Source organism: Nicotiana tomentosiformis, chromosome 4, assembly GCF_000390325.3.
Source record: "Nicotiana tomentosiformis chromosome 4, ASM39032v3, whole genome shotgun sequence".
In the NCBI taxonomy this organism is placed as follows: domain Eukaryota; kingdom Viridiplantae; phylum Streptophyta; class Magnoliopsida; order Solanales; family Solanaceae; genus Nicotiana; species Nicotiana tomentosiformis.
In genome coordinates this window covers 7,472,886-7,487,535 of record NC_090815.1, presented here as the reverse complement: position 1 = coordinate 7,487,535, position 14,650 = coordinate 7,472,886, and the positions used below count along the sequence as shown (strand labels likewise).

General features: G+C 34.0%; 2 protein-coding genes across 2 annotated transcripts; one reads left to right on the top strand and one right to left on the bottom strand.

The window, feature by feature from the left end:
• Positions 1-75: 75 nt before the first annotated feature.
• On the bottom strand, positions 76-4,486 carry LOC104118054 (uncharacterized membrane protein At1g16860-like). The gene is made up of 4 exons (XM_009629225.4): positions 3,663-4,486; positions 1,696-1,851; positions 882-1,093; positions 76-740 (listed from the first exon to the last, which is right to left on the bottom strand). The coding sequence occupies exons 1-4, from the start codon at positions 4,401-4,403 to the stop codon at positions 548-550; spliced, it is 1,302 nt and encodes a 433-aa protein (XP_009627520.1). The 5' UTR covers positions 4,404-4,486; the 3' UTR covers positions 76-547.
• A 6,098-nt stretch (positions 4,487-10,584) lies between these two features.
• On the top strand, positions 10,585-14,014 carry LOC104118053 (serine/threonine/tyrosine-protein kinase HT1-like). Its single transcript, XM_009629224.4, has 3 exons — positions 10,585-11,321; positions 12,652-13,107; positions 13,726-14,014. Exons 1-3 carry the CDS (start codon positions 10,899-10,901, stop codon positions 13,975-13,977), a joined length of 1,131 nt encoding a protein of 376 aa, XP_009627519.1. The 5' UTR covers positions 10,585-10,898; the 3' UTR covers positions 13,978-14,014.
• Positions 14,015-14,650: the final 636 nt, after the last annotated feature.

The following is a 14,650-nucleotide window of genomic DNA, read 5'->3' as shown; positions in this document are numbered from 1 at the left end:
AAGATGAAAAAAGGCAGCAGAACAGAAAGTGAGAAACAAACTCTTTATTAACTGCTGATGGTTGAGTCATGGAACTAATGAAATGAAGAGATTAATATTACTGATACAATTACAAGAGAAGCTTAATGCTTATAATGATATAGAACTCATTATTTTACAGAGGAGACCCACAGCCGAATGTGCATATGAAATGAAAGCTAAAGCCAAAATATGAACATATATAAATACCTTGATAGTTTATGTACATAGAAGTATCTAAAACCAAACCAGAAATGAAATATGCACGATACAACACGACTAGCTGCTTAAGGTAGAACGCTTTTCCTCCTCTTCCTTCTGGATCTCTGCTAAAATAGTGAAAACGTGGGAAAACTAACTTCAGACATCTACGATCTTCAGCTTTCCCTGAGCATGTTCCCTGTTTAATGTTACACTTGAATCTTTGCACTGGCACAACCAAGGAGGTTTTGCTGTCCCCATATTGCCATCTGATTCACTCTATCGTCATGACTCATCAGAAATCAAAATTGAAACCATATGAGCAAACTTATACAGGGATCACATCTGAATTCTGACTGTCGTCACACGTCAAGATGAGACCTTCAATGTAAGTAGGGAGAAGACAACTGGTCCACTGACAGCCTGTTGAAATAGGCTCCGCTGGTGGAACAATCATTAGGACATTCTCATGGCGCCTTACAACACCCATGACGCTTACAGTGCTCCCTTCTTTGATGTAGCTGTCATTAGGAGCAACCACAAAGAATGAGCCAAGACTCGGAAGGTTGTCACAAAATTTATGATAGAGGCACATAAATATGAAAGCCCGTGTGAAATCATCTGTCAAGTTCGTGAATTGCACAGATAAAACCACAGCTTACCCTTCTTTGAGGCGCATTATGCGGTCATCACTTGAGAGGCTCCGATCAGTAAGCCATCGCAGGAAGTTGGGAGACAACTCTTTGTTACTCTTTGTTACATCAATAACTGTTGTCGGCTTGACAAATGGGGAAACTTTCGCTCCATAGCCTGCCTTCACCATAGCTCTTAATCCAGACTGGAAGTCTGAGATATAGAAATCAGCTACATATTTCTGTTTTCAAGAGGTAAAACCAAACATGAATTTCGATTGGAGTTTTTGGACAAACGATTAGGAGTTAGGCCAATACATACAGAATCACAAGGATTAACTATCACTAACACTACAGCAATAGCCATGTCAACAACCATGCAAAAGGCCAAAAGCTAACCAGCCGAAGCCTAAGTAGAAGAGTTAGCATATGATGAAGCTTCTGATATTCAAGTCTAATAGTTAGCATATGATGTTGGTCAGGCCTTTTGATATATTCTATGAACTTGCAGAGATTAACATGTTATGTTAGTTTTTCAACCTTGAACATTGACAGTCCATGGGCCCCATATGCCCCGGCTCCCAACCTTTCAGCTCCTAAAGCTAATACAACTTTATTCAAGTTCCTACATGATAAGAGTACACATACTTTGGAATAACTTGGAAGCATTACAAAATTCTCACGGGGACAAATTGATACAAGGACCAACAGCAAGTGTATTTTTGCAACTGTGTTATAAAAGAATAATGTGATACTTGAGATAAAATTCAGAGATAGGCGATACCAATTCATTTTTGCCAAGCAAGCCTGGAAATGCTCAAATAGTAAATAAAGGCAAACTAACCTCCGAATGCCTGCGTCCCCATGAGAAGCAATGGTGGCTAGGATGTGCAGATTTACCGCCCCAACCTTTGTATTCATACAGTTCCGTAGAAGCATATACACATCTTGGTATCTGCTGAAAGGAAGTTTCAAGTGGGATACTTCCACAAGTGACAACCTACACAAAACAATATATTATATTCATAATATTATTCTCGGAATGAAAGAAATTTAAATGTGGAACCTTGGATGTCTGACTACAACCAAACAGCATGTTATAACATATTCAAAACAAACATAAATAACTGTGAGGTAACTTTTTGTATGGTTTTCTTCCAAATGCTCTTGAATGTGTAGGAAACTTTGTGAATCCATAAATCCAGTGAAACAACACAAAACTGTGCTTAGGTACAGGTGCGTATATCGTCACGGGTGTGGATATAAAGGTCAGTTTCGACATCACATAAACTTTTAGGATACGGAACAGACCGGTACATTGTTTTTGTTGAAAAATAACTTATATTTTTAGTCAACAGTGTAATGTAACTCAATTTTTATTTGATTAAATGACCTATGATTGTTATGTAATAATGAATGACTTGATTTTTTTTACCTTTAATTAATTAAATGCTTATCCATAATTTATTAAATTTTTATAACCGCGATGTCCAAGCCAGCTTCTGTGCATCTTGATTAATTCCATGGAATACCTGCTACCTCCCACCAGTAACGGTACCATGTAACTTTGTCCACCAAGACTTGGACAGATGAAAAGAAATCATAAAGTGTTCTGCCTCTGTTGGGATTTGAACCGGAGATCTCATGGTTCTCAACCCACTTCATTAACCACTAGGCCACAACAAGTGAGGCTTGCTCAGTTGGTAAAACACCTCCACCCACGACCGTTAGGTCCTGGGTTCGAGTCACGCTGGAGGAAAGTGTGGAAACACTAGATACTCCTAATTTATGACGGATTATAAAAAATAAAAAAATTTAAAAAAAAAAAAATTAATTGATAACAAATAATTGGGGGCGTTCCGAGAATCGAACTGGGGACCTCTCGCACAAATTTTTAACTTAGGACATATAAAGGTTTATCCAGGATTAGGGGTTATTATCCCACATTGGTCTAATACCAAGTTTTGGTATAAAACTGATAGAGATATTAGTTAATAGCCTAATAACCATAACCAAGCATTAGATAAATGTAATTCCAAATTTTATCCCTGTCCCAATAACCAAACGACCCCTTACAATATCCATTACTCAGGGAGTCAGGCCTCAGCAGCCAAGACTGAGATGCTTTAACCCTTCCTTAACTAGAGCCTGGATTACTTCAAGCTGAACTAATACAGCCAAGTTATCTTTAACTTGGCAAAATCAGAACACAATAAAGATCCTCATAAACAAAATCTCACTCCAGAACATAGCAAACTTTACCTCCAAAGACAGGATGGTGAATGACAGTCTTAAATCATGGATCTACCTCTAATTAAAACTATCATCATCACGTAATCAAAGCACACCAAATGTTTGCGCAGGCAGAATCTCATTCCAGAACATAAGGTAATCTATATCTCCAAGGACCAAATGGTAAACTGACAGTCTCAAAACTAGCATCAGTAGCATCCTACTAAACTACTCCCTCCGTCCCAATTACTGTGACACTCTTTCCTTTTTAGTCTGTTCCGAAAAGAGTAACACATTTCTAACTTTATCCTTAATGATATGATTTATAGGTACAGAAATATTTGGCTTATTGTAGACCATAGGTTTCAAAAGTACTTCTTTCTCTATTGAATCTTGTATCCAATCAAACACCCCCACTTAAATTGGGATGGAGGGAGTATTATTAACTACCCACCTAATGACAAAATTATAACTAAAAACAAGAATTAGAAACATCAACCTCATCACATCACACTAAATATTAAGAATGAAAATTTAAGAACTGGTATAAGCAAAACTAGTAAATGTTTGCGAAATTACCCCAGTGACCTTGACATATTGACCATCAACGGCACCTCTAAGCTCAGCATCAGGATATCTTTTCAAAAAACCCAACAACCCTCGTTCTTTATACCCAAAATTCCACAGTAAAATCACCACCATTGGAGCTAAAACACCCGCTACCGCCACGAGAATCATCGCCTTTTTCACCGCCACCATTAGAAATGCACCCACCACCAAACCCATCAACACTACCACTAAAAACACCCACATTGCCACTCTTGAAACCCTGAATCCTAGCTTTATCTCATCTCCCAAGCTCGTAACAGCAGAACCGTGCACAACTTTCTTAAACGAACCGGTGGGCTCGAGCGGGCCGGATCGCCGGCCCGCATTAGAACTCAACGGGCCAGATGTAATGAGGCCAGTAGGTTGAATCGGGGTCATAAGCTGACCGGAGGAAGACGATGATGATTTCCTAATCGGGCCGGAGCTTCCGGGTTTATGGACCATAGGGCCGGAATTCGGGCCGGATCTAACGGGTCCGCTGTTGTTATGCTGTGAAGATGAGGACCTCGATGAGTGTTTGAGAAGAGTTGGTGGTGGGCCAGGAGGACCGACGCCGTACATCTTCCCCAGCTCGCCGGACTTCTTGACGTCGCCACCAGTGTACGGCACGGCGCGGGAGGCCATTGTGGGCTGACGTTCCTTCAACTGCTCGGGTCGACCCGAGACGATTAACCCGTTGCTCAGCTGATGCGACCCGGTTCGAGAACCCATTTCGAGTGAGAGGAGTGTGTGTGTGTGAGAGAGAAGTTGCAGAAGGAGAGAGTGAGTGTTAAGAGTGAGTGAGGAAATGGAGGTGAAGGGAAAGGGGAAGTGGCAAAAGACGAGAAAGGACCTGGAGGTTAGTCATAATGACGGTTTTGTCCCCTGTCTATAAATTGCAGTACAACGTGCGCTGTCTGTCCATTCTTGGTGTGTCGGCTAGTTTTTGCGCTCTTAAGATTTAAGTTTTTATAATAATTATTAGAAAATGACCACAAAATTAATCCTAGCTAATTTGAATTAGAAACGAAGTGAATATATAAGTTATCGCCCATTTTCCCTTAAATTCTATGTGATTATATTAGATTAGATAACAATAACAATAACAACAAACTCAGTATACTCCCATGTATGGAGTATGGGGAAACTAGTGTGTACGCAGACCTTACCCCTATCTTGACGGTAAGAGACTATTTTCGATAGACTCCCGGCTAAAGGAAAGAAAAAGGAAAGTAGTAAAAACCAGCAATAACAACAGCAAAATAATAAGAAAACAAACAGTAACAACAGTAAGATAATACGAAAACAAACAATAACAACAATAAAATAATAAGAAAACATGTAGTATTGAAGATTTATATTAGATTGGACAATGAATTTAAAATGATTTTGATTTATGTATACTATTTGACTTGAAAGAAAATTTTAAAATAATAGTTGAAATTTATCTTAATAGAGAACTTATCAAATTAGAGTTCAAAATTTTAAAATAATAGTTGAAATTTATCTTAATAGAAAATTTTATTGGATTGTTTTCGTTGTTGTGTTGTAATTATTTTGACACATTTTAAAATAAAAACAGTGTCATGTAATAAGTTGAAGAGGACGAAGTATTTTCTATTTACGTTGTGCAGATCTTGAGTTGACAGTTGTTACATCAACTTTTGTTTTTTTATGAAAACTAATTAAATAAGCCTTAATTTTTATATTTATTTCCATGTCCTTGCCATTTTTTCTCTTTTATTTATTTCTGTCGGTGGCAAATAAACTATTGGCATCTCTAGGTTTTGTCATGTGAATAACTTAGCCAAGGGCCTCCTACGTATTATACTATCAATTAAAATATAAAATATAAATAATTTTTTTTCTAAACATTGCACTAGTAAAATCATGTTTAGCTTGAAATTTTAGTTAGTGATAATCTCTATTATAAAGATGGCATTCGAAGGACTTTGTCTTTCTCTTTTAATTTCATTATTATATATTAAATTAAATTTTCATCTCTTATATGTGATTGTCAATCTTATTCCGTTATAATTAAAGCAAGGTTAAGAACGGACATTTAAAACTCAAGATCGCTAACCATAATCTTGTAACATAAAGTATGTTTAGGCCAAAAGATAATCTAAGCTGATAAAAATAGTATTGTTAAATGCTAATAGCCATGTTTAGCCAAGCTTTTATGAAATTTAAAAAGGCGTAATTTTTATTTAAAAATGTTTCTCTCATATTCAAACATTTTAAACTTAAAAAAAAAATGGGACCCTAAAACAGGAATCTAGATTAGAGATTCACAAGGTACCCAAATGAGTGCAAGAAAATTGATGTTTGAACTTTTCAATTTGTTAAACTGGTATAGTCACTTTCAAATCTTGTGTCCGAAAGGGTAGTTGACCTTTTGCTGTCACAATTTATTTCTCAAGCATAATTAGCTTAAAACAGTGCAATAAATTTGCAATTATTTATCACACCTTAATCAAATATACCAAGTCATTTAGTTAGTACCTATGTTAATGTATAAGTCAACGACAATTTCAATTTCTATTTCTATTTCTATGTTGGAGGTAATGATGGAGTTAAGAGTTTTACTAATGTATTCAAAATATAAAAAAATAAACAAATTCAGCATATAATATATATATATATATATATAATTTTTTCGGCAAAAAGGTGTTAATCGATTCCTCAGACTAAGAATCACCGCATTTCTGTCACTATTTTGATATAATTCACTAGTTTTGATGAAATTTCTATTAGAACTGAATAACCAAAACTTTATGTAGAGTAAAAATTAGATTCAATTGGGACCTTTACTAAGTGTTAATGATTAATGTACGCATTTTTTAGGAAGAAAACCAACACATTTAAAGGACTCGTATATATAGCGGAGCTAGAGTGTCGGGAGCGGGTTCGATCGAATACAGTACTTTGATCTGAATAATGTATTTGTTTTAAAAAATCCATTGAATATATATAAATTATTAATCTAGAACTCACTAACTTAAAACGATTAAAATCTTAAATCCATAAGTTTAAAACTCTGACTCCGCCTCTGCTCATATACACTTTGTCTAAGAGTAGAGTAAATCTTTTGAAGATGCAATTATACCAACTTGTATGTTTAAAATCCAGTCATTAAGAAATAAATCAGATAAAATTATTTCACGTGACACATACATGAAGTCATTCATCTTTAATTAAGAAAACAAAAACACTCAAAACTCAATCGTTTGTAAATCTATTATTATAATTTATAATTTTTCTTTTAATGAGTGTGTCAAAGTCAAATTGATCACTTATTATAGACCGAAAGGAGTACTAATTATTTTATTTATTTAGTCTTTCTTAAAATAGTAAGGTTGTTATCCGACGTAGATAAAAAGTATTGCTGTTGTTGACTAAACTAGAGCAAGGGATTCATTTTTAAAGTTTAAATTCATACCAACCAAATCATTCTATTAAATAACTTTGAGCTAATCATATGCTTCAAACTATATAATAATGTTACTAAAACACCAACATGAATAAAACAAAAATCTAACTTATAGGTTTAAGAAAGCTACTTTTGTACGCTATGTTCGGTACTCATTATTATTGACAATTAATACTAGTTTTTAGTACTAGTACTTACTAAGGTTAATCGGCTAATCGACCTTTTTTATAAATTTAATTTACAAAATAGACCTCAAATTATTGTTCTTTGCAATATGACTTGTTTGCTATTGGTCTTTACTTACCGCTTATTTGGATGGTTGTTATATATCGTTTCATAATATATCAATCGTATTGTATTATATTATACTGTATCATTTGATAAATACAATGTTTAAATAGACTGTATCATTTGTCATCATTTCATGATATCACGCACCCACAATATGAAGAATAAACTTGTAATATTATAAAAAAAATATATAGTACGAGGTAGAATTATTATATAAAAAAATACGGAAAAGAATAAAATAAGATTATTTATTAATAATTAAGGGCGGGATGAGAGAAAAAAATAAGTTCACGATGCGACCACACCAAATCGATCGTTACATTATATTTAAAATAACGATACGATACGATAGTAACAACCATCCGAAAAAGTTGTTACTAACTATCATCGTTAGCATCTATCAATTGTTAATTGTTAATTTTCTAGTTAAAAACTAGCAACGGTATTTTTTACCTTTGTAAGATCACCTTTTATTTCTCTAGCTGTCAAAATATTCTAAGCAGTTTGTGTTTTTGACTAAATTGGGAGGGTTTTGTGACTTTATCAATTGATAGGTCATTTCATATTCATTAATTTCTTAGTCTCTCGTAGTGGTGACAAAATGGATAAAAAAAATAATGAATAATTAATTCAAATAGCTGCTCACTCAATCACTTAAATTAAAAATAGCTGGTAGTGATATAATATATGCATAATTTATGTATTATATGTGTATAATCAATGTATAAACTATGTATATGACTACAAAAAGTAAACAATGAATATGATCGGTTATTAGTGAATATCATCTACTAAAAATGGGTTATATAATGAACTTTTTAAAAATGGGTCAAATACAGATAAGATCTATATTATCAATTTAAAAAAATAGATAACCAATGGGTGAAACTTTTACATTTGCAAAGATTCAAATTAAGGGTTACTCAAGTTTGGTGGACTAGGAATTCTCCAAAAAATGATCATATTTAAGAAGTCATGGACGAACATCTATATTATCCACATGTTAACCTACTTTCTAATCTGTATTAAATATGAATTGAGTCAGATAATTTATCTATTTTTTACATTACTCGTTTTCAACCCACCAATATCCGCCCGATCCGCATGTTTGCCACCCCTAGTCTCTCACTTAATTAATCAGTAAACAATGATCCATTTAAATGCATAAACTCTCTATTTATCTGGTTTATTAGCGCAAGTACTTATCAACGATAACATTTTGTAAAACTAAATGGGCAACTGTGGTTGATTTGGGCCTCCTCTCCAGTCCAGAACAGTTTTGTGTTTTTCAAGTGTTTGGCCTGAAGTCACTTCCAGATCTAACAACATCGACTATTCACATTTGCATAGGAACCATCTTTTGGTAATCTTACAAGACTGAAATTTACAAAAATCTAAAACACTTTTGAGATTTGTCCATCTGTTTATATGATAAAGATTCAAGTATATATTTACTCGATTGTTATTTACTACAGCTTCCACACGACCTCCCATTTTGCAGCGTGATGGCAGAACAATTAATAAAGTATCGTTGAGTATAAATAGAGTTAAATTTACAGAAGTCATGCAAATAATAGAAATATCTCTTTTGGATAATGAAGTGGTTCAGAAGATGCTTTCTCATTCGCGATCACTCGAAAAGAAGGGTTAGATAAGTTGTATAAACGGTTTGGTTTTCATTTAGTTCAGTTTAATTTAAGTTTAGGTTTATTCTGTAAAATAAAATTCAATAAAAATAAAATTCATAAATGGCAATATGTTGCTTTCCACCTGGCTATGAAACTTTAGACATTAGAAAGATAACATGACATGAAACCTTTGGCATTTACTAAAAAACATATAGTATATAGCTCTCATTTTGGTCCTAACATCTTCATTTTGTGGCTATGCTTGTAAAGAACCAATTGCTAAAGAATTTAGGAATATTTTATCTCATCATGAATAGGAGGGTATCCAACTTGAAACAATTCCAAGATTATAGGAATTATATATACTTTGGAATAATAGACTTGCCTTACAAGCAGAGTAATACGAGAATGTCCTTTATTTTGTTTAAATTATTTTAGCCTAGAGAAAATAAAAATAAAATGTGTTGAAATGATAATGCTTCCATTTAGAAATAGTTTATTGAAATTATTCCAACCGTAGTCATCAATTAATTGTAGTGTATTATAATACCAAAAATATTGAGATGTATTATAAACATGAAGGAAAGAAAGGAATTGGATGCTAACATTGTATGAGAAATTCAAAATAAGTATATGATGTATCAAAAATAAAATTAAAAAAAAAAACAGCCGTGTGAAAAATTTCAAAATAAATTATGCTAATATAGAAATTCTAATGCAAAGACTATTTCTTATTGGATATTTTCAAGTAAAAAGAAATTACTCCAAAGAGAGTGAGGCAATTTTCTAGTTTTTATTATAATATATTACTAATACTCGTTAACGTTTTTATTCCATATTTTATCGAGAGAAAAAAACAACCAAGAATAAATCGAGTCCATAAATCGATCATCAACAACGATTAAAGTGTCTACCACGTCTCAGGAATAGAGAAATTCCTGGTAGGAATATTTTCCTCTTTCCTTTTTAATAGAGCCTTACGAAGCGCAAATTCAAATTAGTCGGACCAATAGTTACCGGATTGCCAAATGGTTATAAAAAATGTTTCCCTCCAAAGACCTACTTTTACAGAAGTTGTAACATGAAATATTATTAGCAGTAGTTTTTAATTTAAAGATGTTCTTAATTTATATTACTTATCTAGCAATTGAAAATCCAGAGAAAGGGTAGCTCGGTGCACAAGGAATTTCGTAGTCATGCAGGGTCCAGGGAAGAGCTGCACATTCATGGTGTGATATAGACAACCTACCCTAATACAAGTATTAATGGGTATTTCCACATATCAAACCCGTAATCTATAAATAACATGGACAATTGAAAATCGAGAAAAAAAAATTGAAAAAGAGGTAAATGTATTTATCCTATGACAATGTGGCCACTTGCACACATTTAGCATTGATTGATTAATGCAAAGTAAAACAAGAGAAGTGTTAGGATTTACCACAAAAGAGCTTTCCTTTCCTGTCTTAAAAAACTTCACGAGACATCCCTGAAAAAACCACTGCTTTGAAATTCATCTAATCTGCTTTTAATTTCTATAACAAAAAAAAGTTATGGCAATGAGTTACACAAACAACAACTCTCTTTCTTTCTACAAACACTGCATTTTCATGAGTTCTCTTTTTCTTCCCTTTTCTCCATTTTTTTTCTACATGAAACTTCAACTCTCTTGTCTTCATCAATCCTACTGTTTCTTGTAACCTGTTATAAGTTTGCAATTATGGCCTTTTTCACTTGGCCATTTGCAACCCATGTTTCTCAATCATCAGTTCATGCATTTCTTGAAATTCATGCACATATTCAGAAGATCAAAAACACCCTTTAAAAGTGTACCAATCTTGACATTTTTCAATATCTTTTTAAGCTGAAAAAAGAATGGCTAGTTCTTGTTTTAATCCGTTTAGGCTGCGAAGGACGAAAAGCAAACCATTATCAGTACCATCATCCTCAAGAACACAGTGGAATTCAGCAGATATGACTACAATGGAAAAGAAGAGATTTGATAGTTTAGAGTCATGGTCAATGATATTAGAATCTGATAATGTTGAAACTTGGGAAACATCAAAGGAAGATCAAAAAGAAGAATGGACAGCTGATTTATCTCAGCTTTTTATTGGTAATAAGTTTGCATCAGGAGCACATAGTAGGATTTATAGAGGGATTTATAAGCAAAGAGCAGTTGCTGTGAAAATGGTGAGGATTCCAACTCATAAGGAGGAGACTAGAGCTAAACTTGAACAACAGTTCAAGTCTGAAGTTGCTTTGCTTTCTCGCCTCTATCATCCCAATATAGTGCAGGTCAAAATTCCTCTTCATTAAAAAACGAAAATTGATGTTACTTATACTCTGTCCCTTACAATTTATGTGTCTTAGTTTGAGTCGACACAGAATTTATGAACGAAAGAAAGACTCCTGAAACTTAAAACTTGTGGTGTTAAACATATCATAATATTTATGTGACTATAAGATGTTTAATACTTGTGGTCTTAAACGTATAATAATATTTGTATGGCTATAAAAGTTCTCGTTAAGGGTAAGATGCGAAGTATAAAGTTTCCTCTTCTTCGGAAAAAAGGATAGATGATGCTACTTATACTCCCCTTTCGATTTATGTGACAATATTTCCTTTTTAGTCCGTTTCAAAAAGATTGATAACTTTGGTCCAATTTCGTCCATCCTATTTTATCCTTAATGACAAATTTTTAGGATCACATAAATATTTTGGCATGTTCAAAGTCACAAGTTTCAAGAATCTTATAACCACACAAATATTATGACATATTTTTAAAATCTTATATTTTCTTTTTCTTAGATTTTTATTACTACTGGTTGTTTCTTGGGTTTCGATTATCTTATTATCTTATTGTTATTCCTACTTCTTTTCATGGCTTCCTCACTACCGCTTTTTTTTCGTTATTGCTGTGATTATGCTTGTCTTGAGCCGAGGGTGTATTAAAAATAATCTTTTTATTTTTACTAGGTAAGGATAAGATTTGCGTACAGACTATCCTTCTTAGACGCCACTTATGAGATTACACTGAGTTTATTGTTGTTGTTGTTGTAAATATCTTTTTTTATACTCCGTGTCAAGTCAAACAACACATAAATGAAAGGGAGGGACTATAATATTTACTTGTATGATCTTCTAGTTGAAAGCATAATTGAGAACTTATGAATTCACAAGTAAATGTTGTTAGGTGATTATTTAAGGAAGAATCTGAGTTGAGACATTTTTCTTTAACTTAAAGTTTATTTGTAGTACTTGAATACATTCACATCTAGCATATTTTTGGTGTCTAAGTATTAAGGAGCATGATTTTCCTTTTACATTTTTCCTGTTCAGCTTCAGAGAAGTTCCTCGAGTCTCTCTCTTCTGATTCAAAATCGTAGTGTAACTTGTATCCTCCCCTGTTCCGGTCTGTTTGTAGAAAGCTTATAGAGAACATTGTCCCCTAAGTAGTATTATTCAACATGAAATGAGCCAAATGCCATGCCCTTTAATTAAGTCTTTTTGTCTTTGGCTATATTTTGACATTGTCAATTTAACCAATGTGCTGCAGTTTCAACAAATTAATACATATCCTATGAGTCAAGTTTTCTTACAAAAACATTTCTTGTTTATCTACAGTTCATCGCGGCTTGTAAGAAACCTCCTGTATACTGTATCATTACAGAATACATGTCACAAGGAACTCTGAGGATGTACCTGAACAAGAAAGAACCATATTCACTTTCAACAGAAACTGTTCTAAGGTTAGCACTTGATATATCAAGAGGAATGGAATATCTTCATTCACAAGGGGTGATCCATAGAGACCTGAAATCAAGTAATTTACTCTTAAATGATGCGATGCGCGTTAAGGTGGCTGATTTTGGCACGTCGTGTCTTGAAACACAGTGCAGAGAGGCTAAAGGTAATATGGGAACGTATCGATGGATGGCGCCGGAGATGATCAAAGAGAAACCTTATACTCGGAAAGTTGATGTTTACAGTTTTGGGATTGTGCTTTGGGAACTCACAACAGCTTTGTTACCATTTCAAGGAATGACACCAGTGCAGGCTGCTTTTGCTGTTGCTGAAAAGGTTTGCCTAATTTAACACTCTTTTTTTTTGGTAGCACTGAATAATCAAATTTGCAGTTTTCTTATTGTGTTCAAGCAATATACATGTCACGACCCAAGCCCATGATACATATTATCCGCTATGAGCTTAGGCTCGCACGGATTGTGTCATGCTTCATAAAACTCTTCATTTTCCTATCACATTCCGATGTGGGATTCGCCTAAGGTGACATGTGTACTCCTTCTTCAGAAGCTTGCCAGCCTAGAAGCCTGTTAGTCTTGCTCGACTTGCCCTCCGCCATGGGCATCACAATATAGTTAGACCTTAAAAGGCCTGATAGCGTCACAATTACCTAAAAGAGCAGCCCAGTGCACTAAGTTCCCGCTACGTGTGGGGTTCGGAGATGGGTCGGACCACAAGGGCCTATTGTATGCAGCCCTGCATTTCTGCAAGTGGCTGTTTCCACAGCTCGAACTCGTGACTTCCTGGTGACATGACATCAACTTTACTAGTTACGCCAAGGCTCCCTTTCTACGTCACAATTACCTATTTCTCAAAAATATTTAGCATTGGTTCCAACTAGTTTGACATTAAGGTATAGTTGATTGATTGATTGATTGAACGTTCGTTATTTTACAGAACGAACGACCACCCTTGCCAGCGAGTTGTCAACTTGCGCTAGCACATCTGATAAAGCGCTGTTGGGCAGCTAACCCTTCAAAAAGGCCAGATTTCACACACATTGTATCTGCATTAGAAAAATATGATGAATGTGTCAAAGAAGGACTTCCATTGACCCTTCATTCAGGGCTAGTTAGTCGAAACGCCATTATTGAACGCTTGAAAGGTTGTGTATCCATGAGATCTTCATCTATACCTGTACATGTCTGAATCTTTATATCAATAATAATCATAGTAATTAACATTCTATAATTTAACAGGTAATTGGTAAATTACTAGTTGTATATATTCAATGTGTTCTTGTTTATGATCTAATGTAACATGTTTTGAAGAAATTCTAACATTAATGTGAATGGACTGCAAAGGTGGCATTTCTAGTACCCTTGTCAATGATCTGATCATATATTCCCCTTCTTGAACTGATTTCAGTCATATAAACTGATAGTATAAATAATTTTTACATTGGTTAAAGTAGGTATTAGTATTTTTTCAGGTTGCCATGTCAGGTTTTCTATGAAGAGTTACGCGTTATTGTCGACAACTTAATCTGATGACGTAAAAAAACTATACACATGAATGCATGGAACTTACAATCTTTAATCATTAATTTGTACGGGTTATAGTGATTAAATTGACTCTTTCAAGTACCCTTATCAATGATCTGATCATATATCCTCCTTCTTGAACGGATTTTAGTCATATAAATTGATAGTGTAAATAATTTCTACATTGGTTAAAGTAGTTATTAGTACTTTATTTTCCTGTATTCTACTATATCATAAAGTACTAGAATAAATTAATTGGTTTGATAAAAACACCAAAAGAAAAACTTATCCACACAATAACAACAACAACAATAACTCAGTATAATTCCACTAGTGGG